Source organism: Ovis aries, chromosome 2, assembly GCF_016772045.2.
Source record: "Ovis aries strain OAR_USU_Benz2616 breed Rambouillet chromosome 2, ARS-UI_Ramb_v3.0, whole genome shotgun sequence".
In the NCBI taxonomy this organism is placed as follows: domain Eukaryota; kingdom Metazoa; phylum Chordata; class Mammalia; order Artiodactyla; family Bovidae; genus Ovis; species Ovis aries.
The window spans coordinates 193,244,789-193,270,158 of NC_056055.1; the positions used below are offsets into that span (position 1 = coordinate 193,244,789).

Genomic DNA, 25,370 nt, shown 5'->3' on the forward strand with positions numbered 1-25,370 from the left:
TCATTTTGAAAAAACACTGGGACTTAAGTTGTTAAATGTGTTGTGTGATGACCATGTCACTGGTGTGTTGGCAGTCAAGTGACACGCCCCACGGTACGTGTACAGACAGGGAGAGGAGAGTGTTCCACACCAAGCTGAGCGTGGCCACAGGCGTGACTAACACTGTGCTTTTCAAGTGAGTGTTTCCAGGGCAAGAAGCAGCTGGATTACATAGAACTCCAAACAGAAGTTTTCACAGGGTCTGTGCAAGTAACACAGCTTGAATGTTCACTCTACAAGCTTATGCAGCTCACCAGTCAGCTGCCAGTCTTACCAATTTTGCAGCTGATCCAGGCAAGCATTGGGGGGCCCCCCAATACAGGCACTCTGCTGTCTCCGCTTCCACTCCACCAGTTCATCATTAATCAGGGCTTTCTGGGTAAGTTCGGTGGCATTCAACAACTCTATTATTTTAAGAACGACTTCCTAAAGGGAGAGAAAGACACACAGTGAAATAAACACACCTTTAATCACAGAATTTTGTTCTTTCCTCTCAACTGGAGCACTAAGCCAAGTGGTTATAAAAAATAATTTTCGCCTCATTTCTAAATTTCAAGTTCATTATTTACAGTCTCTGACAAAAGTACTGTGTTATTCTGGAATGTGAAATGTTACCTTTCTCTTATTGTCCAGCATTAAGTACATCTTCTGGAGTAACAATTGTTCTTGTTTCTGATCATTCTTTGCCACGCCATTGGTTTCATGTTCTGTGAATTGGGAGAGACAGCAGATAAACAAAAATGTGGGAGAAGACAAAGCCAACTGAAGGCAAGATTCACATACATTTAGGGAAAATATGACCCAAGTGCTATCTGAAGACAGGTCCAAGCTTGGTCTTCCTCAATCACTATTGAACAAAACAAAAAAATACCAGAACAGGACACTCTGAAACAAAGTCCTTGCTTTCAATGATTCATGTAAATGAGAAATAGTACTGTCTGGTTCTTAAGTCACTGTCAGAATATTACCTCAATGAATATAAAGGACAAGATTCAAAACCTCAGTTAAAAAAAAAATGATATAAAGCATCTCCGTGGCTTTGAAAAAGAAGCAAACAATTTGGAAACGTGTCATTGAGGTTTCTTTCTCTCATATTTTTATTCACATTATTACAAATAATGTTTTCATTTTATCACGATACCCTCAAAGTACTGCTCAGGTAACAGCAGTACTCTGCACACTTTGAGGTTATTTTCAGTGGACTTCCTGTCATTAAAAACAAGCAACAACAAAATAGAGTAAAACTGCTTTAAAACAAGGAGAAAATGCTGAACTTCACCTACGGTATGCACACACGGAGCTGGCACATTTGCAGGAACTTTGGGGAATAGGGTAGGGAACTCCAAACACCTACCATTCATATCCATCAGTAGGTGAAGCAGAGTAAGTAAAGTGACTAGCACATAACCAGTGGGTGTCAAAGGGGGGTGATTTTGTCGCCCAGAGGTCACCTGACAACATCTGGAGACAGTTTTGAAATGGCAACCCACTCCAGTATTCTTGCCTGGAAAATTCCATGAACAGAGGAGCTTGGCAGGCTGCTGTCGACAGGGTCACAGAGTCAGACAGGACTGAGCATGCAACCACACACACTGGCAGCTCCACTGCCATCTCATGGGCAGAAGTCAGGGATGCAGCTAAACATCCTACAATGCCCAGGTTGCTGTCCTTCAGTCAGTCGTGTCTGACCTTTGCAACCCCACAGACTACAGCCTACCAGGCTCCACTGTCCATGGTTATTTCCCAGGCAAGAATACTGGAGTGAGTTGCCATTTCCCTCTCCAGGAGATATTCCCAACCCAGGGATCAAACCCACATCTCCTGCATTGGCAGGCAGATTCTTTACCACTGAGCTATCAGGGTATCTCACAATGCACAGGAAAGTCCCCAAAACAAGGTTGTGTGTGTGCTCAGCTGTGTCTGACTCTTTGCAACCCCATGGTCTGTGGCCTGCCAGGATCCTCTGTCCATGGGACTTTCCCAGCAAGAATACTAGAGTTGATTGCCATTTCCTCCTCCAGCAGAACAAGGTTATCTGGCCCAAAATGTCAATAGTACTGAGGTTAAAAAACCCTGGTCTGGTCATCAAGAAGTCAAGACTGGTAATTAAGTCATAAAATATTTGGTAAATATGAAGGAGTACTTGCCTTTGTTAGCTAATGTAGGCAGACAAAATTACAGGCAATGGACACTGCTTTAAATGTTAATTCTTACCTCTGTTCTGCAAGGTTTTACATTTAAAGTCATATTCATCTTGCAAATCTTCTAGGGTCTTGATTTCATGTTCAATACTCTACAAGTAAAGATGTAAACAAATTTTCCACCGTACGCAGAACAAAGACTTTAGGAAACAGATTATTGTTTCTATAGGACCCAGAAAATCAGGGATACAATCCTGCTCTCTCGAAGATGAAAAAGATTCGTAAAATCCTGCTCTCTCAAAGATGAATAAGATTCATAGAATTCTAATAATGAATAATTTCTACTTCATTAATAAGTATATAATAATCTTTTTAGAAAATAAAACATATGCCTATTTCTGGACTGGGCCACTTGATCTCGACTCATTTAATGAAATGTCTCCCTCAGAGGCAATAAAGTAAAAGTTGCTTCAAAGAACCTGTTTGATAAAATGCCATCTGTAGCACAAAGTCAAGGTCATGTTGGTGTGACCCAGAGACCCACAGGAGAGTGGGCCTCTCAGCAGAAAGGCCGCTTTCACAGACCCAGGTCCAGGGCAAAGCTGGACTCCTCACCCTCTCCACACAGCCCCACAGTGGAGGGAAATGAACACATACCAAGGGCACCACTCCCATAGATGGGCTGGGAAGTTCTCTCTTAAAATTATTGTGGATGTTTTATTCTAATCAGAAATTTCCTTCCCTGAGATGTTTTTGTTCCCCTTCCAAGCCTTGGAGTAAAACAGGTGTTTGAGGAAGACTACGTTTATCCTGGGGTTCTATGTAAACCCAGGAACATGCCAATTTAAGATGTGAAGCCATAAAGGGCAATTTAGAGCAGCAACAACTAGTTTACTGGGTGATGGGGCAAAGTCCACAGTTACTGCATGATCTTGCCAGGAAGAAAAAGATAGCTCCACGTTTGGAAGTTATAACACGGGCCATAAATATCTATCTGCTCACTGGTTGCATCAACTTGTTTACTTAGAGATTGGAATTTGGGGTAAACAACTTCTCAACTACTTAAAAAACTGAAATCAGTTAAAATGTTTACAGTAGGGCAACTGAAACTTTTATCCCCTCTATAAAAAGTTACAGAGAATATGTATGCACTTATTCAGCACTCACCATAACTTTGTCTTTCACATTCCTGACTTTGCTGTCAAGCTCCTTCTGTTTGTCTAACATTACAGTGCTCTGAATATTCCCGGACTGCGCCTGTAGCGGAAGGTATGCGGTTAGCAGCCATGACTTCCTCTGTTGTATTTACCTGCTGGTTAAGCTCCAAAGTCAAGTCTATTCCCTGTGCCCCACCTAACTCTCAGACCTTCCAGAAGCTCCTGAAGGCCTCCCACATGAGTCTGCACAAGAAAAGCTCAGTTCTCAAGGCCCTGGAAAGTACCGGTAAACTGTGCACAAGCCTAAAGAAAGACTAGGCTCAATTCACATCTAAACTAAACAGTGTATCTAGGATTTTCCATTAGTTCATACAGTTGCCTGGGACCACACAGGAATTTATTTGAGGGTTTTTGAAATGCTGTAGAGAAGATTATTCTTATTTACCCTGTTCTTATTTGTCTCAAAGTCATGCAATTCAGTGTGGTCCCCAGATCAGCATCACCTTACCATCTGGGAGCTTGTTGGAAATACAGAATCTCAGGTCCTAATTTGATCACTGAATCAGAAACCCCATGTGGACAAGATTCCAGATAATTCAGAGGCATATCAAAATTTTACAGAGAAAGACAAATATCACAAGATATTGTTTGTGGATATGTGGAATCTAAAATAATGATCTGATACCCCCAGACATCCAGGACCTTCCCCCAAAGCCCAAGAAGGCCTTGCTTCTCTTGGTGGCAGCTGTGCAGTCCACTAATCTCCTCCGAAGGGGTCACTGACAACTCAGTGTCCTCTGAGGGGCTTAAAATAAATCAAAAGCCGACAAGCCTTCCAAACACAAAGCACACCCAAGAGATGGGGCTGACCTGGCAGAGCAGGAATCACCTCCTTCACTTTCTAGTGCTGCCTCGGGGCCAAATATGAGGCGGGAAAGGTTTAGGTACCCCAAGGTGAACAGTTTACTCTCCTGCCCGTCTCTGCTCTTGGCTGTCCACTCAAGCCCATCTGAGATCATAATGCTGTTAGAATGAAAAACCCACATGACAATCAAAATTTCCTGCTGAAGGTCTCCCAGGTGCAGGCCACACTGAAAGAAGACACACCTCTCTCAGAGGCAGCAATGTGGCCAGCTTTTCCTCTTGACACTTCTGTTTACTAGGATGAATGAGCCAGCGTAAGCTTGCAACCAATAATATGTATCTTTAAATGCTTACTGCAACAAGGAGCTTTCGGCGTGACAGGAGCTAAACACCCAGGAAGGCAGCAGAGTCACAGGCACTGGGCAAATGCTCAGAAAGTGCATGGAAAATGGCATTCACTGTCTCTACTTAAACTCTCTCTCTCCACCCCTACCTCCCAATCTAACAGCTCACTTTATTAGTTATTCCTTAGAGAAATTGACATAGGAAGCATTCCACTGTGTATTCTGACCTTCTCCCCCAATAATGGAATGATCTCAGCCAGAACAACTCAAACCACAGTGGTTTCACTGTCTGCTGGGTTCTTCCCACCACCCCACCAATGAAAGGCATGAATAAATGCCACTGTAACTTCAGAAAACTGAACCCTGATCACCAGGAAGGTCTGTATTAGGATTAGTAAAATCATGATTTTAAAAATCTTGGTTATGGTATAACTCTGACTCATTCACTGTTTGGATGTCTTAGATACCTAACGGATATCTCAGTACCATTCAAAACAAAGCTGCTGATTTCCCCATCAACCCATTCTTTTCTAAAACCTATTGTGTCCTGCCAAAACCCTACTGTCTCTTTCCTATTATCCCCAGCTTAGTAAACAGTATCTCTAAGTGACACAAGTCACAAATCACAGTCATCCTAGACTCTTTGCTGCTTCTCACTTCCGCATCAGATCCTTCAGCGTAAGCCGTTTTGGTACCACGTGCAGAACATAATGGAAGCTGCCCACGTCTTCCCACCTCCACTGACTGTGCCTCGACCTCACATACTTCCCCTCTGCTCCCTCAGTCTGTTGCAAGAGCCCACTAGACATCTGCTGCTTCCTTCCTACCCTGCCACCTCAGAGATGACGCCTGACCCTGATCTAAAGAAACAACCCAACACTCCACTACTGTCCACATTGCATCACGCTTTATTATCTTCACAGCAACTATCACGGCCTGAGAAGGTTTTTCAAACCTAGAATGACTTTTACTATAATAGGATCCTTTCTCAAAAGACTGGGTCTGTAACATTTTGATACTTATTTTTCCCCACTTCTTGGGGGCAATAAAATCAGAGAGCTAGTCACCACTGCCTTGAAACAGGGCCTCAATAAAACTTGTTGGATGACTGAATGAATGTTTATTGCTTTATTATCCTTCATGCTCAATTAGGAAAAAAGTACCTGGCTGATTCTCTGGGCATGATCCAAGATCTTTCTTTCCTCCTTCAGACAGTTACAGATGATCATAGACATCAGTATTGGGTCTTCCTGAAAATTATCCTAGACATGGGTTGTTAGAATAAAAGTGAATTAATCTTCAGAATGTTTAAACCACTGTGTAATATACACAGAAATGAGTCTGTTCATCCTGCACTTACTAAATCCTATATAAGCTGTTTTTGCTAACATCAAAATATTCTTTACACATATTATGACTAAAACTGCTTTAATTGTCCAACTACGTGCAGGTTCCTAAATTACTTCTTGATTAAAAAAACAAGTATTTTTGTATACAGTTCCTGTAACATTTTTCATTTTCGTTGCTCTTGGGCCCAATTCTCTTGTTACGATCCTGAGACAATGCAAATGATATAAAAGTTATCCAGATTATTCCTCAATTAATCTGATGGTCTCTGCTTTGAATTAGACCAAAGACATTCTTTTCCGTTTTTCTGCTTTCTTGTCAAAGGTAGTTTGCAAAGTACTGGCAATTGTGCCTCTCTTTATAACAGGTATAATCACGTCAACTCTGTAGGAGACGAAATTTCTGTAAAGTTAATCTGGCTTTCCCACTCACTGGTATTATAAAATCATATATACATTCACAGAAGTGGGGGGAAGCTTCTAATTAAGTTGAACAGTCTGGTTGTGTGGACTAAAACAAGACAATGATAGTACTCACCTCCATTAAAACAGAAAAATTCCATTAATATTGAAATAAAAACAGTAACCAGGCATATGGGGTGCTGAAAGTAATTATGAAGAACTCCTAACACTCTGACGTATACTGTCTCCTGCCTGCAACTCCCTTTCACTTTTTCTTCCAAGGGAGGGCAACTCCAGCAGAAGCAAGGCAAGGCGGGGTCCACCGCCAGTTCACCACCTCACTCCTGGGCCTCAGAGGCATCAAACCTTTCTGGACTTACTCTTCATCTGTCTACCAAGCACTCAGATTGGACTCATCACTAAAGTTCCTTTGAGCTTTAACATGTTACTACAGCTCACTGCTCTTCCCATATAACCCTTTTTCTGAATGACTTAAATATCAACAACTTTAAATAAGGCAAGACTATAACACCAAATTTCTCTCAGAACTACTTATGCCTAAGTGATAGCCTGAAGCTTGAAAATTCCTTATGTTTACAAAATGAATTGATATTTTATTTTACTTCTGCTATAAAGTGTTAGCCACATAAAGGCAGTTTATTGATAGTCTCTGTAATTTTCTAAATACCAATGAGAATGTATTCAATAACACTTGCTGAATGAAAAACCTCTCTATGTAAACCTGGAAGCATTTCAACTAAAACACAAAACAAAGGTCATACCTGAAGGTTACGCTTGCTTTTCCTTATGTTATGTTGCAATAAAAAATTATTCTCCAAAGAAAAGCGACTGTATTGATCATCCAGCTGCGATAGTAGGTCATGAAAACGGATGGTGGCAAATGAAACATCGTTGGCAGCATGCTCCCTAGGAGGGTCAAAATGTACACATTTCATTTAGATACTACTTCCCTTGCGGCACAGTTGGTAAAGAATCTGCCTGCAATGTGGGAGACCTGGGTTCAATCCCTGGGTTGGGAAGATCCCCTGGAGAAGGGAAAGGCTACCCACTCCAGTATTCTGGCCTGGAGAATTCCATGGACTACTCCATGGGGTTGCAAAACGTCAGACACAACTGAGTGACTTTCACCTTTAAACCAACAAAATAAACACCGTTTTCCATAATGAAATGATTAAAAATAACTTAAAAGTGTTTTCCTGGGTTTTATTCCCTTCTTTTGAAACTGACAGTGCTTTTAGCAGCAGGGAATAGAGTATTTCTTTTATATAACATTAGCATGAACAATTCTAGCATGCCAAGCTCGTGCATAAAACTATCAATGGTGATTATCTCTGGAGGCAAAAAATCAACAGGAGTCTTCACTTTCTATGTCAAATACTTTCAGAACACATAAAATATTTGCAATGAGCTAAACAATAAATTTTAAAACAGAACATGTATCAGTTTTAAGAGCGATTTCCTTAATTGCATTACTTTATACTTCTCATAAGTGTTCTATAACCTGAATCTTAACTTGGAAAATAATTTGTATCAGCATCATGTAACTTGTCCATAGCATTTAGAAGGATGTATAATTAAACTAAAAAGTACATCAAATTAATGACTAATGCATTTAGCTTTCTAGAGATACATGACATTTTTCAAGTCAACACTCTTTTTTTGCAACAGATAATCCCAACGGCTACTGATGAGACTCCTCTGCTAGTCGGTGTAGTTCCAAGTCATTCAGTCAACAAGTTATTTTAAAAGTGTAGAAAAACTCCTCCTTCTGTCAGGTGAGTTTTCCTTACCAGTCTTGCTTTTCTAGCCACTGTGCCAGATACTGTCTGATTTCCATGGGAAAACTGTCATCATAGAGCTGGTGAACCTGCTCCAGGTATTTGGACTCAAGCTGCTGAAGCTCGTACCACTGGGACATCCTACAGGGAAAGAGAGCACAGATCATAAATGGAAGCCCACAGCTCCAAAGAAAGCATGTCTAGCATTGTGCTTCTTCTATATATCTTGCTTAATCAAAACCATAATTTGTCTCAAATATACTTTTCAAATGGATGTCTATATTCCAAAACCTTTTTCATTTGCATTTTGGGTCAATATTTTTCCTTCCCCATAAAATACACGTTCAGGTCTTTGCTCAAATGCTAATGTATCAGGCAAGCCTTCTTTGGCCACCTTATTTACACCGACCCTACCTCTCACCCCAGAAAATGCTATCCCTCCTCCTTGATGTACTTTTCTCCATTGCCCTTACCACCATCTGACCTAGGACATATTTTCTTTTTTATTTTGATTACTGTCTGTTTTTCCCACTGAAGGGAATGATTTGTCCGGGATAGTGGTAGTGCGAGGTTGGGGAGGGTTTTTCACTGAAGTATCTCCAGAACAGTGCTGGGCATATGGTAGGTGTTCACATGCCTTTAAAATGAATCTGCACTTTTATTAATAAGTGGAAGACACTATTTGCTTTAAGATAAATTGTATAAACTTTCCCCAAAACTGCTCTTAGAAATTACAGAACATTTGTAATTTAACTCAAAGGACTTTAAACTGGTATTCTATATATCATGATTCACATGATTAAAATGAATTACTTTTGTTATATATCTTTTAAAAGAGATATTTTCTTCGTCTACTGCACACAACAAAGTTGCACAAAATTCTTAAATCTCTGTAATAATTTTTAAAGACTGAAACTACATTGTTATATGCAATTTGAAAAGATAAAGCAAGAGTATCTCTTTAGATAACTGTAAATCAACTTTCAGTAGCCTTGAAGATTAAAAATTAAAACAAAAACCTGATTTAAGGAAGTCTGAACATCCATCAGGAAAATGAAAAGGCTCCCTTCATCATAGTGTAAATTAGGACTTATCAGGTTGACCAAAAGGTTCATTCAGGTTTTTGCAACCCAATATATCAGCACACAGCTGACAATATTCTGAGCAGATCTAAGTGAATCTTGTTCTACCAGGCCTGAGGAAAGGCTCTGGATTTTCAAGCAGGGCATGGAAGAATGTATGCATGCTTGCCGGCAAGCACATGTGTGCAGGCATGAAGTCATGTCTGCTTCACAAATTTCCTTCCACAGAAAGGTAAGCATATGGTGGGGTCACAAAACTAGTTAAGCATCACAAAACATCAGTACAAACGAACCCAAGTCCGCACCTTTGGTATACTTGCTGTAGCAATTTGATTTTTCACTTCAAATTTATCTTACCTGAGTGAAAGACTGCAAATTTGCAGTGCTCTCCCTCCCTGCTGCTGCTGCTGCTGCTAAGTCGCTTCAGTCTGTGAGACCCCATAGACGGCAGCCCACCAGGCTCCTCTGTCCATGGGATTTTCCAGGCAAGAGTACTGGAATGGGGTGCCATCGCCTTCTCCACTCTCCCTCCCTACTAAGTATCTAAAAAGGATGTGCCTAAAGCAAATACACTGGCCAGACGGTCAACCAGCGGGGGCTGCAACACTCTTCTTGGGGTGAGTGACCACAGGTGACTCACTTTTCTATCAACAGGGTGATTGTTAAGACTGCATGAGCTAATACAGACACAGCACCTGGCACAACAGGCGATCAATAAACTCATGCTAGAAAATCCAGAATCCACTCCATCTTCTCGCAAAACCTGGTACCAACACGGAGTGGCAAGACCATCCCTCAATCACCTGACTTCTTCCTTTCCAGTCTCAAGATATCCTGCCTCTATGCCTCCAACACTATTTCCCAATCTAGCCTTCTGCCGCACACGGGTTTTGACCACATCATTCTCTTGCACAAAATTGCTTGTTTGCCCACTATCCCACTGACTTCCACTCTGACACTATTTTCATCCATTCACAAAGCAACTCTGTCACCAAATTATCTACTTTTCTTCCCCTGGCTTCGCCCAACATTTCTGCTTTGCTCCAGCTGTCACTCACTCTTGAAAACAGCTTCCTCATAAATGTTTGCCTCTTTAAATTTTACTAGCATTCAAAGACAGGTACAAATGCTACTTATTCTATAAGCTAAGACATACCCAGAGACAATTAAGCTTTCACTGATTTGTGCCTCACTGCATTTTGTATCTCTATCTGGGTGTCAGTCCCTGTTTTCCTTGGTGGCTCAGTGGTAAAGAATCTGCCTGCCAGTGCAGGAGATGCAACACACAGGTTTGATCCCTGGGTCAGGAAGATCCCCTGAAGTAGGAAATGGCAACCCACTCCAGTGTTCTTGCCTAGAAAATCCCATGGAAAGAGGAGCCTGGTGGGCTACAGTCTACGGGGTCGCAAAGAGTCAGACACAGCTTAGCGACTGAGCATGCACACTGACATCCTGTCTTCCTTAAAAAAACTCTATGATGTCTCCCCTAAATGATGTAAGCTTTAGATTTGCTGAGACTGTCTTTTTTTTTTTTTTCCCTTTTTAAACATCTTCTGCATTTTGGACAGTGTCCTGCACACAATATATACTCAACAAAAGTCTGTTGAACTGAAATCTAGTAGATGGAATTAGAAAGTAAAGGGCAAACCATATTATGGTACAAAACATTTTTAAGTCCTGCATCAAACTGCAAACTGGATTGTGCTTGGGGCTCAAGTCTTATTTCCGTCCCATAAAAACAATCTATCCGACTTATACAAACAATATTTAAAGCACAATCACACCTATTTTTCTTCCCCCAAACTTTTGGTATGAGTCAGAATTTTTTAAAGGCGAACTATATTTTTTGGGGATCTGCAGGAACTAATAGTCACTTTTACACTTCACGAGCACATTAAGTTCTTTTACCCTTAAAGAGATATATAATTAAGTTCCAAAGTCACATATTCATTCATTTCAGTTAACATTTACTAACCTTTCACCTTGTGCCCCAGAGAAGGGCTAGGGATTCAACACAAGCAGCAGCTACACACAGCACGTCAGACGCCAAGACTGTTGGGTCTGCATGCACAGGGTCCGTATAGCTTAGACAGCTCTCTAGGGGTGGCACAGGGCAAATGCAAACTTTCTGCGGAGAGAAGAAAATACGACTCTGCTGGAAGGGGAGGGAAAAACATTACACGGGAATATGCATTGTTGTGGGGGAGGGGCGGGATTCTATTCCACATTTTTTTACTACCAGGGCACGACTGACTGGGGCAACCGTGCCATCACCGGAAACAACACCTAGGATACGCGTTCTTTTCCAGATGAGGGATTCACCTGCCAGCACTTAAACGCTTGCGCTCGTTGGGCATCCGTCTACTGGGCCCCGACGAAGCCGGTCCAGGCGCGTCCCACCCAGGCACCCGGAACCTCACGCTCACTCACTCTGCGCGCCGGATCCCGCAGAGATGGGCGACAGCACAGCCGTGCCTCCTCTCCCAGGTCGCCTCCGCTCTATCTGGGGTCTGACTCGCGTCCTCCCGAGTGCGGCAGGATCTGTCCGCTAACCCAGCACAGAAAAACGAAAGTACCAGCGGAAAGAAAAGGCAGATCCTGACGCCCCGCCTCCTTCTGCTCCCGCCAATCATCGGGCTGCTACCGCGCTCGGCCAATCGGACACGGCTGTTCCCCGCGCGCATCGCCTCCCCCGGGCAGCTGCTCTGCCTACCCGCTGAGTCTTTCCTTAGCCTTCGGGTAGGGCTCCTATCCGGAGGCCTCGAAGCTCAGCTCTGTGTTGCAAGTTAAGGGTTATGTTTACACATACTTTAGAGAACAGCTAAAAGGAAGTTATGTGTTTGCAGAGGCCCAAACTGGGAGATCCTTACATTAGCCCCAAATCTGAAAATTCGAGGCAGAGGACACAGGTGGGACATTGTCGTTCTCGAATCTCAGCTTAGCAGCTGACCTACCTCCACGTTGCTAAACCCGGAAGACGCTTTTCTGTCCTCATGTGACCACTCAGAAACCTTCTGCGCAGCTGACACCTCCATTCTTTAACACTTCTTCGTGGGCCATGATGACAACATATCTTCCTTGCTTCTTCCTATCTCTCTGCTATTTCTTTCTCCATCTCTGCCACCAAACTGCTCAGTGTTAAGTGTGGTCATGATACATATTTGGTCTACTTTACCTACACTTCTCAGGTTGTTCTGCGTTGACCTCATCCACAGCATCTGTGTCCTAGATAATGTCGAACTTCTACACCAGTACCGTGTCCACACGACTCCTCTGAGCGCTACACCCACTGTATACAGCCCGCATTTGACTTTCCGCTTGGACGTCTGGTGAGCTCTTAAAACTAATTATGTTCAGAACCATCCATCATTTTTCTTCTTAAACCTGCCCTTTTTCTAGAAATAACCCGTGCCAGAAAATTAGGAGTCACCTTTGACATTGTCTTCTCACCACCCACGCCCACACTGGACCTCAAGCCTTGTTGATTTTTCCTCCTAAATACTTTTCAGGTCTCGTTGCTTCTGGTCATCTGTGCCATTCCCCCCTTTTCTCTCATTTGGATCTTTGCAGTAGATTTCCCAAATGGCTGCCTCACTTTAGTTCTTAACTCCCATTTAATCCATTTACCCTATAGCAGTTTGACTGTTTTGCTTTTTAATTGCAAAGCAGATCATGTGTTTGCAAACCTGAAAATCCTCTGATGACTTTTTTGAATAAGATCCAAATTTCTTAATGTAACCTATAAAGCCTTGGTTTCCCTATCACTTTCTTTAACCTCATCTTGTGCCACTCTTTCCTTACTTAAGCAGTTTTTTTTTTTTTTTCCCTGCAAATAAGACAAGCTGTTTCTACAAACTCAGGGTCTTCTCACCAGCAGTTCTCCATTTGGAAAACCCCTTGAGCCAATGCCCTTCTCCCAACTTCTTTGCTGGCTAACTTATTTTTTTGTTGTTAGCCACATTGCTAAGTTGTGTCTAACTCTTGCAACCCCATGGACTGTAGCCTGCTAGGCTCCTCTGACCATGGATTTCCCAGGCAGGAAAACTGGAGTGGGTTGCCAATTCCTTCTCCAGGGGGTCTTCTCAACCCAGAAATCAAACCTGTGACTCCGGCACTGGCAGGCAGATTCTTTACCATTGAGCCACCAGGGAAGCCCCAACTCATCTTTTATGTCTCCACTAAAATCTAAATTTAAATGTTACTTCTCCAGATAGGCATCACTGAGGCAAGCCTAGAGTAGGTCTTCTTGGAAGTTATGCACATAAAATCAGTTGGTTCCTCCAAGTATTTAATAGATGGAACTTGAATCAAGCCTAGAATAATAAAGCAATTTTGGGTGGGAAAAGGCTGTAAATAATTTCCCAGACATATGTTTATATGTGGGCTTCCTTGGTAGTTCAACTGGTTAAGAACCCACCTGCAAGGCAGGAGACCCTGGTTCGATTCCTGGGTTGGGAAGATCCCCTGGAGGAGGGATAGACTATCCACTCCAGTATTCTTGGGCTTCCCTGATGGCTCAGCTGGTAAAGAATCCACCTGCAGTGTGGGAGACCAGGGTTCCATCCCCGAATTGGGAAGATCCCCTGGAGAAGGGAAAGGCTACCCACTCCAGCATTCTGACCTGGGTTGCAAAGAGTCAGACATGACTCAGTGACGTTCACTTTTCATGATTATATGTGTGTCTGTTGTAGTTTTCTCCATTCTCATACCTATATGCTCCTTCTTCTTATCACATGTTCACCCTCACAAAGCCAATATTGAACTGGTGATAACAATGGCTCTTGGTACCAAAGCAGCAGCCCTCTGTGTAAAAATATGCTAGGACTCCACCCCCCAAAAAGTCCTTCCCCTCCTACTTACACCCTGCACTAAGGGCCCACACAGTGTTTGAGAAAAGCTGACTCTAGGACAGGTAGATAATATGTTACACATATATATTTTTTCTGGTATTATAAAATTTACACAGAGACTAGCTTCAGTCTTGACATGTTGATGTCTGCAAGTAGGATGTTTCTCTTTGGCTCTCCGCATTCTGGTTGTCCTCAAATTCTATGGAAGGTTCCTTCCCTATGTCTTTAACTGCCTTAATTTCCCATCATTGACGATATCCCACTGTAGGTCTTCCTCAATCTAGAACTGGAAGATGCCAGTTACACTACCTTTTTCCTGTCCCTTTGCCCTCCACTGTACTCGCCAAATTGTTGTTTAGTCACTCGGTCAAGTCTGACTCTTTTGCGACCCCATGGACTGTAGCCTGCCAGGCTCCTCTGTCCATGGGATTTCCCAAGCAAGAACACTGTAGTGGGTTACCATTTCCTTCTCTAGGATATCTCGTCCATCCAGGGATCAAACCCATGTCTCTTGCATTAACCGAATTAAATTCTCTCAAACACCTCGTTTATAGTCATTCCCTGCTTAAAAGTCTTGGCAACTCTCATCGCATTTATGACGAACACAAACTTTGCCTGCTAGTCTGGACCCGCTACAGAATGTCCCTAACATGTTTCAGAGTGGTGGGTTACTTTTTTTATAATTTTCTTTTCTTCCAAAAAGGTCCATTACGGGCACTAGTACATTCGTAATCCAAACACCCTCACGAACACCTTGTGAGGTTGTGTGCTTTCAGGCGAGCAGCCCAGGGCCCGCCCAGGATGAGGTACAATAGAGGAGGTGCCAACTGTCAAACGCTGAAAAGTTTCCAATAACAGCCTGCCTAGCGCTCGGCGGGAGGGAGGCGACTGCTCGGAAGAGCCGTCCCACGTGCTTTCGGGGAAATCGCCTGGGAGCGAGAAGCAGCAGGACTGAGAGGAAACCGAAAAGCGAAAGTAGAGACAGAGGGAGCAGTACGCAGGCGCGGCCCAGGGGCTTTCCAGCTGACCGCCCGCGGCGCCGCGGGTACCGCCCCCCCGCCCCTCGCAGCCTCCGGGAGGGCAACATCCGTACATTGCTTAAGGGGCTGGAAAACTTACCCCATTCTCTTCCATCTTTCCTTTCTTCCGGTGGTCTGGAGGTCAGGTTTTTTTCTCCCTCACTTCTCTATCCACAGTCTGCACAGATGCTAACTCAGACCTTACTAGTCTTTCAAGCTCTGACCGCCACCCACCTGGGCTAGTTCCCCTTTAACCAGAAATGGGATGGGGATGCGGGGAGGCTGGCTGTTTCTTCAACTGTCCTTTTCTAGATCTGCCAAGAGGACTTGCCTTTTTTCCCTGGCGTCTTCTCACCGCCCCCACCTTCCCCTTTCTGGTGATTATACCAGCGGGAGTAGGGAAGAAGTGTAATGAAGGAGAACAATCTAGTCACTGGACCATGATTTCAAACGTTTGGCAGGCCCAGGAAAAATCGTTTTGGTCCAGCCTGCTACCTGTGTGACTGATTGAATGGTTCTAGGAGGCATGAACTGGATTTTTTGGACTCTGCTCAACCACTCTTAAAGGGCTGTATCTACTTAGGGGACCAACCTAGGACCTCCAGTGTGTGAAGGGACCCACCTGACTCAACCACTATCTCCAGACCTCCTCAGAGTGAGCCCCAGTCCCCAGAGCTGCAAGAACACTTTACATAATTCCAAGAATATAAATGGACATCTGTTTCCCCCTCTTAATAGAGGACAGGAGCCAGTATATAATTTGCTGGCTCAGCGCAAAATGCAAACAAGTAGCCCCTTATTCAGACTTATGAAGAATTTCAAGAAGGCAGGCAGAGCACCATACCAGGCGTGGAGCCTCTTGAGTGTTCTGCCCTGTACAGATGCGCACAGTTGCACACCCATGAGGTTCCTAATAGAGGAATTGCGTGGAGGGGAGATTTCTTCTGTAGAGACCTCCTTACATATTTGCTTAAATGAAAACTTAGATATAGTGAAGCATTATAACACCGCTCCTTCCCAAAGCATTTGCAATAAAATCCAGTGCCTTCCTCCTTCCCTGTAGCGCCCTACACCCTCTGATCTTGCCTCTTTCTCCTGCACATCTCGTCCCTCTTTCTCCATGCTCCTCTGTGCTCCACACTCTGTAGCCTCTTTCTATTCCTCAGGTACCCCCAGCTTTTACCTGCCTGCATCCTAAGAATGTGTATGCTCTTCCTGTGTTCCCAGCTGTGGAATGAACTTGCCTCTTCTCATTCTTTAGGTCTCAGCTCAGATGTCATTGTCTCAGAGAGACCTCTGACCATTTCTTTCAGTTACTCTATATCACATTTACATTCTTCACAGCACTTGTCAAATCTGTCCTTCATTATTTACTTGACTGTTTTCATCTCTCCTCACAACCGGAGAGACTTTGCGCTGTCTCATCTGGGGTTCCGTGAGAGAATTAAGCCTAATGCCCGAGGCATCTGTGTATGACTTACCTTCTCTCCTGTTTCTCTAGAATGGCACGATGTACTATCCTTGGGAGAACTGAAAAGATAGTCAAGCAAGTCACTTTGTGTCTTTGGGGCTCAGGTAGGAAACCCTGATTGCAAAAAGCAATGCCTTTTTAAATAAACAGCGCTGGGATAAGGACTCACAAGTTAAGTCAACCATTCAGACTTCAGCACAGGCTCCAAACCTTTTGAGCCAGAATTGAGGGCGAGGAGGATTAAGAACAGCTGTATTCTGAAAGATGTGCGTGAGAGCACTACTTCTCCACACCCCTCAAACTTTTCCATCTCCACCCTGTGTGGATGGCCTCTGGGGTTCTTTCCATCTGCAGCAGCCTGTGAGACATCTAAATGGATGACGGTCAAGCCTAAAGTCGGAGAGTGTTGTGTGAGACTTTTACAGTGCTGGGAGTAGTAAAGGCAAAGAGTTTAATGAAGGGGAATTAAGGGTAAATTTCAGGAACATTTTATTCATCTGCGAGTAAGCAGATGCTTGGGATGTTAGGCACACATAAAACACCTAAATTAAAGGGAAGTTACAGTGAGCTAGTGGACAGTCTGATTCCAGAGCATTTCTATTGTGTTTGAAAGTCATGAATGAGGTGAAGTTGAAAAGACGTCCTATGTTTGAGCAGTGGCAAATGTGTTTTGATTAATCAATTTGAAGTATAATATTTGAGACTGTTCCACAATTGTAGAGTTTGGAGGATTATAGAGGAAGTTCTAGCTTTCAGGCAGATCAAGGAGCAAAGGAAAGAAAAGAACGAAGTATTGCTCTATATTTCCTTTGGTTCAAACACTGAATCATTAACAAATATTTGTTAATACTAAGAGGCACACTGTGGTAGATTTTAGGGAAATAACTGTGAACCAGGCGTTCTTGGTCCTTGTACACACAGAGCTTGCTTAGAGTCTAACGAAGACAGATGTTTGACAAACATTTACAACCAAGGTGGTAAGAGTGGTGCTGGGTGAGGTGGAGGATATGGAGGAGGCATGATGTGAGCTGAGCCCTACATATGTGTACCTGTGTGTGTGTGTGTGTGTGTGTGTGTGTGTGTGTGTGTGTGTGTGTGTGTGTTGGGCAAGAAGGCTTTTCAAAGCCTGAAAGATGTGTGAATGTTACTGAGATGAGAGGGTAGGTGGGTTGGGGTTTGAGATCTGAGAGGATACAGCAGAGGGAGGCAATAGTAAGTATGAGCCATCAAAGAAACTAAAAGTAGTTCAGTCTTATGTATATTTTGAAGGATTAGAAGCTATTGTTGGGGAGAAATGTTGAGAAATGAGTTGAAGACTGAGAAGAGACTAGAGGATATATGATTTTGGAAAGATCTATTGAGAATTAGAGCCTTCATCCAGAGCTGAGATCCTTAACTAATTTTTTTGTGCTGTGGACCCCTTTTGGCAGTCTGATAAAACCTATGAACTCTTTCAAAAATTAATGAATTTTGTTGAATAAAATAAAACACATAAGATTAAACAGGAAAACAACTACAATGAAACAGATCAAAATATTAATACCAACTTTGCAATAAGTAATATAAATGCTTCTTTATTAATGGCATCGAGTAAGATCTAGCAGTAGGTCTGGATGAATGCAATTTCAAAATTATGCTTAGCATAAGCAATATTTTGAGATAAGTGTAACAACTGTAATGTGACAAAAATGTGGTGTGATTTATGGTTTGTTATCTTTACTCTTAATTGAAGGAAACTCTAAGTTTCTGTTTAAAGTTTGGGAAAATAAAGCTCTCACTTTGCCATTCAAACTCCAGAATTCTATCTTTACACCCAAGTTACAAACTGTCAACACATGGTGCCATGAGCCCTTTGAAGATCTTAAGCAGGAAGGTAAATAATCTGATTTATTTTAAGTAAAGCCCTCTGTCTATGTAGGAGGCCACCTGGCATTCATTGTTGTACTTACTCTAAGGATATTTTTGTGAAATCTAGCAGTAGGTCTGGATGAATGCAATTTCATGATGTTTTTGTAGTGTCCTCTTTGTGAGGACTTTGGTGGAAAAATATTCTAGGTCTTACACATCCATACACATACAACTGTATGGGTTTATTGGAAAAGGGTGAATTTTATTATGTGTAAATTATGCTTCAGTGAGCCAGACTTTTAGAACTGCAGTCAGTCAAATCAATCAGTGTTTACAGTTCATTTGAAAAAAGTAAAAAGAGTCTGACAGAAATTGGAGTGTGTGCACATGGAGGGCAGTTTGCTCAGTCTGGACAATGATTGTCTGCTGCTGGAACTCCTAATTCCGTGCCTGCTACTGCAGGGAAAGTATGGGCCTCCTGCACCATCTGAGGGACAGGAAACCCCCTCAGCTTTCCCAGACGTGGCTCCTTCTTGATGGTTCCTTGGGGAGCCTTCCTGACTACATTACAACTTGAAGAAATCCACTGGCAGCTGCCTTCTTTAACTATTTATTCCAGATAAAGACATTGCTATTGAGTACAGTTGGTCAAAGTGTGTGTTGACATTATAAGGAGTTTGCAATGGAATTAGGAAAATGGACATCTGCGATAGGTCTTGGATGGTTGAGGGGAGAAGTGAAAATGATTAATACTTTGAAAATAAATTTACATTTTGCTTCTATACATGCTGCTTATTTGCTACTCAGTTCAGTTCAGTTCAGTCGCTCAGTTGTGTCTGACTCTTTGTGACTGATGAATCGCAGCATGCCAGGCCTCCCAGTCCATCACCAACTCCCGGAATTTACTCAAACTCATGTCCATTAAGTCGGTGACGCCATCCAGCCATCTCATCCTCCGTTGCCCCCTTCTCCTCCAGCCCCCAATCCCTCCCAGCATCAGGGTCTTTTCCAATGAGTCAACTCTTTGCAAGAGGTGGCCAGACTATTGGAGTTTCAGCTTTAGCATCAGTCCTACCAATGAACACCCAGGACTGATCTCCTTTAGGATAGACTGGTTAGATCTCCTTGCAGTCCAAGGGACTCTCAAGAGTCTTCTCCAACACCACAGTTCAAAAGCATCAATTCTTCAGCACTCAGCTTTCTTCACAGTCCAACTCTCACATCCATACATGACCACTAGAAAAACCATAGCCTTGATTAGATGGACCTTTGTTGGCAAACTAATGTCTCTGCTTTTGAATATGCTATCTAGGTTGGTCATAACTTTCCTTCCAAGGAGCAAGCGTCTTTTAATTTCATGGCTGCAATCATCATCTACAGTGATTCTGGAGCCCCAAAAAATAAAGTCTGACCCTGTTTCCACTGTTTCCCCATCTATCTCCCATGAAGTGATAGGACCAGATGCCATGATCTTTGTTTTCTGAATGTTGAGCTTTAAGCCAACTTTTTCACTGTCCACTTTCACTTTCATCAAGAGGCTTTTTAGTTCCTCTTCACTTTCTGCCATAAGGGTGGTGTCATCTGCATATCTGAGGTTATTGATATTTCTCTTGGCAATCTTGATTCCAGCTTATGCTTCTTCCAGCCCAGCATTTCTCATGATGTACTCTGCATAGAAGTTAAATAAGCAGGGTGACAATATACAGCCTTGATGTACTCCTTTTCCTATTTGGAACCAGTCTGTTGTTCCATGTCCAGTTCTAACTGTTGCTTCCTGACCTGCATATAGGTTTCTCAAGAGGCAGGTCAGGTGGTCTGGTATTCCCATGTCTTTCAGAATTTTCCACAGTTTATTGTGATCCACACAGTCAAAAGCTTTGGCATAGTCAGTAAAGCAGAAATAGATGTTTTTCTGAAACTCCATTGCTTTTTCAATGATCCAGCAGATGTTGGCAATTTGATCTCTGGTTCTTCTGCCTTTTCTAAAACCAGCTTGAACATCTGGAAGTTCACAGTTCACATATTGCTGAAGTCTGGCTTGGAGAATTTTGAGCACTACTTTACTAGCATGTGAGATGAGTGCAATTGTGCAGTAGTTTGAGCATTCTATGGCATTGCCTTTCTTTGGGACTGGAATGAAAACTGACCTTTTCCAGTCCTGTGGCCACTGCTGAGTTTTCCAAATTTGCTGGCATACTGAGTGCAGCACTTTCACAGCATCATCTTTCATAATTTGAAATAGCTCAACTGGAATTCCATCACCTCCACTAGCTTTGTTCCTAGTGATGCTTTCTAAGGCCCACTTGACTTCACACTCCAGGATGTCTGGCTCTAGGTGAGTGATCACACCATGATTGTCTGGGTCATGAAGATCTTTTTTGTACAGTTCTTCTGTGTATTCTTGCCACCTCTTGTTAATATCTTCTGCTTCTGTTAGGTCCATACCGTTTCTGTCCTTTATCGAGCCCATCTTTGCATGAAGTGTTCCCTTGATATCTCTAATTTTCTTGAAGAGATCTCTAGTCTTTCCCATTCTGTTGTTTTCCTCTATTTCTTTGCATTGATCGCTGAGGAAGACGTCCTTATCTCTCCTTGCTATTCTTTAGAACTCTGCATTCAGATGCTTGTTTCTTTCCTTTTCTCCTTTGCTTTTCGCTTCTCTTCTTTTCACAGCTATTTGTAAGGCCTCCCCAGACAGCCATTTTGCTTTTTTGCATTTCTTTTCCATGGGGATGGTCTTGATCCCTGTCTCCTATACAATGTCACGAACCTCCGTCCATAGTTCATCAGGCATGCTATCTATCAGATCTAGTCCCTTAAATCTATTTCTCACTTCCACTGTATAATCATAAGGGATTTGATTTAGGTCATACCTGAATGGTCTAGTGGTTTTCCCTACTTTCTTCAATTTAGTCGGCAGAAAAAAATATTGTGTAAATGTGGTCTAGATTCCCTTCACATTGCATTTCCAGCTCATGCAGCATACCCTATCCTGATCTAAATAGGTATCCCTAGGAATTCCCTAACAGAACCCTATTACTCCCACAAAGATGGTTTTTGGAATGTGAGACTCACACCCCTAAGGGTGTGAGTCTTTACCCTGGAGTCAAGAACTTGATTTTGATTTTATGAATCTAAATTAAAAAGTCACTTATTGGACTCATCCTTACTATGACCTCTGCCTCTGTTATGGGGAGGAAACTACAAATGTTCTTGTACATCAACTAAGGTGGCTGTGGCCACATATGAAACCTTGACATTCTTCTGCCAGGCTCTATATTTACAAGCTTTTCAAAATTTCTTCTGAAATAAGCTAAGAGTCATCATACTTTTAATATTTTCCACAGAATAAAAAGCTCCTGCAGCATTTTTTGATATCTAAATCCAACTGTTTATGAGTATTTCCTGGTAAGGAATTACCTCCTTAAAGATAAAACTATAATGTTCATTTTATAGTTCTAAGGGCTTCCCTGGTAGCTTAGACAGTAAAGAATCGGCCTACAATGCAGGAGACCTGGGTATTCTTGCCTGGAAAATCCCACAGACAGAGGATCCTGGCGGGCCACACTTCATGGGGTCACAAAAAGTCAGACATGACTGAATGACTAACACTTTTGGTTTCACTTATAGTTTAAATATTTCCTCCATTTCTGCTGTCAATTAATATATTTGAATTTCAGAGAACTTGGCTTGTGGAGAGAAGTAGACACTGGAAAATGCACCTTGAATTAGCTTGTGGTCCTACATCAAACTGACACCTTCACCCAAAGAATACTGTCAAGAGCTTGCAAAAGAGTAAGAGGAATGGCCTTGGGACAGGTGCAAAGTTTCTCCCATAGAGTAATCTAGGATCATGTGGGTGGGTATAAAGGATCAGAGATAGGATGGAGCTCAGTTGTGTCCAACTGTTTGCGACTCTTTGGACTGTAGCCTGCCAGGTTCCTCTTCTGTGGATTTTTCAGGCAAGAATTCTGGAGTGAGTCATCGTATCCATCTCCAGGGGATCTTCCTGACCCTGGGATCAAACCCACATCTCCTGCACTGCAGGTGGATTCTTCACCTACTGTGGCATTGGAGAAGTCCAAGGGAGAAGGCAGGTTGTATTAAAAGCTTTTTTTTCTTTGAAATCTTCTCCATCAAACATTAGCTTCTTCTTGTTTGACCACCTAGAAGATGGGAAATGGGTGAGAGAACTTAGAGAGGAGTCCCCCACAAGGAACTGTCATCTCTGACTGCAGTCAGGGCTTACTTTGGACACCAGCCTCAGGACTTAAGGTAGCTGGTCATGGCTGATACGTCAGTATCATGACTTCCTCACCTGGCTCAGCAGCTTCTCTGGAGCCTGGAGACATGGAGAGCTTCCCAGGGCTCAGGCACTGGGAGGGCCCACACTGTTACTAGGGTCAGCAGCTGGGCAGTGGCACCACTAAGCATCCAGTCCCAGCAAAGGAAAGATCAAAGTAGATCTGTAGCCCATATACACACATTATCATTCAGTGAACCACTCCCTTCCTGCATCACCAAGGATGGAGCACCTCATCCTAAATTCCTTCCTCCAGGCTCAAGTTGGATTCATGAGACCAGAGCTGGAAAAGACCATAGCCTACCTAGTCCAACCTCTTCTAGAGGTGAAGAACATACAACCCAGCAATCAAATTACTAACCAAGGCCAGTGTTGTTATTTTCATCTTGGTCTTCATTTCATGGGAGCTTTACCCATACATCTGCTTTCAGTGTAATTTGCCTGAGGTTTGCCACCATGGATGACTCTGGATCCTTCCCCCTAACAGGAGAGGTGTCCCTGGCAGTGATGCCAGCAGCTGTGAATCCTGAAGCTGGAACAGTGCTGACACGGCAACCAAGAGACTTCCTAATTCACCTGGGAATTGCTGCTGTTAATGCCCTGTCGTTGCTTCCATCTTGTATCCAGTGTGATGACTCTTACTTGCGAGAACTCAGGACATTTGCTTATTCAGTTTCCATCAAGCCTTCCTGCTGGTTTGTGAGTAATGTGTATGTGACTTTGTTATTTTTCACTTATTGTGAAATCTTTGCACTTAAACCTTCTAGAGTCAAAATCATAAGTAACACAACAGAAAAAAAAAAACAGAAATGAAACACATACAAATGAGTCTTTCATTAATATTATATTAACACTTGTTTCTTAAAGTGTTTTATCTCACAAGTTTATCAGAAGCTTGGGTCTCTAGCATTTCAATGGCATTCTCATTTGGGTGTATCATAAGAATGAGAAGAAAGCTTCATATTTAATCATTTCCTGGAAACTGGTATATACAAAGCTGAAGAAACCAGATATGATTGTTGGCAAAGATCAGTCTTTAAAACTTTTTCATTTGCTTCCTTCTTTTGAGTGTCAACAGTTTATCTTGTCATTCAGCAGAATAGGGAGACTTCATCTAAAATTGAAAAATGAAAATAACCTTTGAGCAAACTATTGTTTTGCAAATATGTCACCATTTCTTAGATAAACATTCTCTTGTCTACTAAATACATACTTTACTTCATAATCTTTCTACCAATTAACTACAGTACTTGCAAAAGTAACTCAGGTTGGTCAATCTAAATAAAAGGCATTTTTTAAATAAATAAAAGCTATTTTAAAAAGGCCTATTCATCCCACAAAAACATAATGAAGAATGGAGTGTAAAATGTAACAAAAGTTCTCTTATAACTAAATGATTTAAGGATGACTTACGCTGGAGAGTAAGTTTTTCATCCCTGGAAATTTTCAAGAGAAAAACTAAACACCACTTGATTTATAGCCAGATATAAATTTCTTGGGGCTCATGGTCTCTGCAAGATGCTATTATTCTGATGTACATGCATCCTCATGTAATTGGAGTTTTGAACTGCTTCACAATATTGGGGGACACTAATAGACTGCATCCTAGAGCATATAGTTGCATTTAACACTATGATTTAGTTCTCAAAAAAGCATTTTTATGCTGCTGTTGATTGTTGTTCATATACTACTTGAAGAAGCTCCCAGGACAGGACAAATGAGGCAAGTAATAATCAGGAAAAATTGGCATTTTTGGTGCTTGAACTGCTAACATAAATATTATACTAGACTTACATATCTAACGACTGATACGTGTTATCTCCTAAAGGGGGGACAGTGGTAGGGACTGGTGGGGCTGACGGTGGAAGCAGGGATGAAGTGTACTTAGGTGGGGAGGTATACAGGGATATTTTGCCTTTGGGCAGCTTTTGATGGGAGACCTTAAAGCAGTTCAAGTCAGCATAGGTGTCTGCTTTCAATGCCCACAGTAAGAGCAACACACAGAACCATATAGACATCCCTTGTATTAGGTCCATGAATCAAGGCAAATTGGAAGTGGTCAAACAGGAGATGGCAAGAGTAAACGTTGACATTCTAGGAATCAGCAAACAAAAATGGACTGGAATGGGTGAATTTAACTCAAATGACCATTATATCTACTACTGTGGGCAGGAATCCCTTAGAAGAAATGGAGTAGCCATCATGGTCAACAAAAGAGTCCAAAATGCAGTACTTGGAAGCAATCTCAAAAACAACAGAATGATCTCTGTTCGTTTCCAAGGCAAACCATTCAATATCACAGTAATCCAAGCCTATGCCCCAACCAGTAACACTGAAGAAGCTGAAGTTGAATGGTTCTATGAGGACCTACAAGACCTTTTAGAACTAACACTCAAAAAAGATGTCCTTTTCATTATAGGGGACTGGAATGCAAAAGTAGGAAGTCAAGAAACACCTGGGGTAACAGGCAAGTTTGGCCTTGGAATACGGAATGAAGCAGGGCAAAGACTAATAGAGTTTTGCCAAGAAAATGCACTGGTCATAGCAAACACCCTCTTTCAACAACACAAGAGAAGACTCTACACATGGACATCACCAGATGGTCAACACCGAAATCAGATTGATTATATTCTTTGCAGCCAAAGATGGAGAAGCTCTATACAGTCAGCAAAAACAAGACTGGGAACTGACTGTGGCTCAGATCA

The 25,370-nt window shown here is 42.4% G+C and overlaps 2 protein-coding genes across 10 annotated transcripts in view; both read right to left on the reverse strand.

Annotated features, from left to right (window-relative positions):
• The window catches only part of STAT1 (signal transducer and activator of transcription 1), a 43,926-nt gene extending 28,507 nt beyond the window's left edge, over positions 1-15,419 (reverse strand). The window contains exons 1-9 of one of the 4 annotated variants that reach the window (XM_042242443.2): positions 15,144-15,419; positions 11,150-11,302; positions 8,105-8,233; positions 7,076-7,220; positions 5,709-5,807; positions 3,348-3,437; positions 2,254-2,332; positions 655-746; positions 314-465 (exon numbers count right to left, since the gene is read on the reverse strand). In XM_042242443.2, the coding sequence (XP_042098377.1) occupies positions 314-465; positions 655-746; positions 2,254-2,332; positions 3,348-3,437; positions 5,709-5,807; positions 7,076-7,220; positions 8,105-8,232 (785 nt within the window). In that variant the 5' untranslated portion in view covers position 8,233; positions 11,150-11,302; positions 15,144-15,419. 4 annotated transcript variants of the gene reach the window in all.
• Positions 15,420-23,490: 8,071 nt separating this feature from the next.
• The window catches only part of STAT4 (signal transducer and activator of transcription 4), a 104,592-nt gene continuing 102,712 nt past the window's right edge, over positions 23,491-25,370 (reverse strand). For all 6 annotated transcript variants that reach the window (XM_012140801.4, XM_042244003.1, XM_042244004.1 and 3 more), the window contains one exon: positions 23,491-23,779. In XM_012140801.4, the coding sequence (XP_011996191.1) occupies positions 23,753-23,779 (27 nt within the window). In that variant the 3' untranslated portion in view covers positions 23,491-23,752. The remainder of the gene's footprint in view (positions 23,780-25,370) is intronic.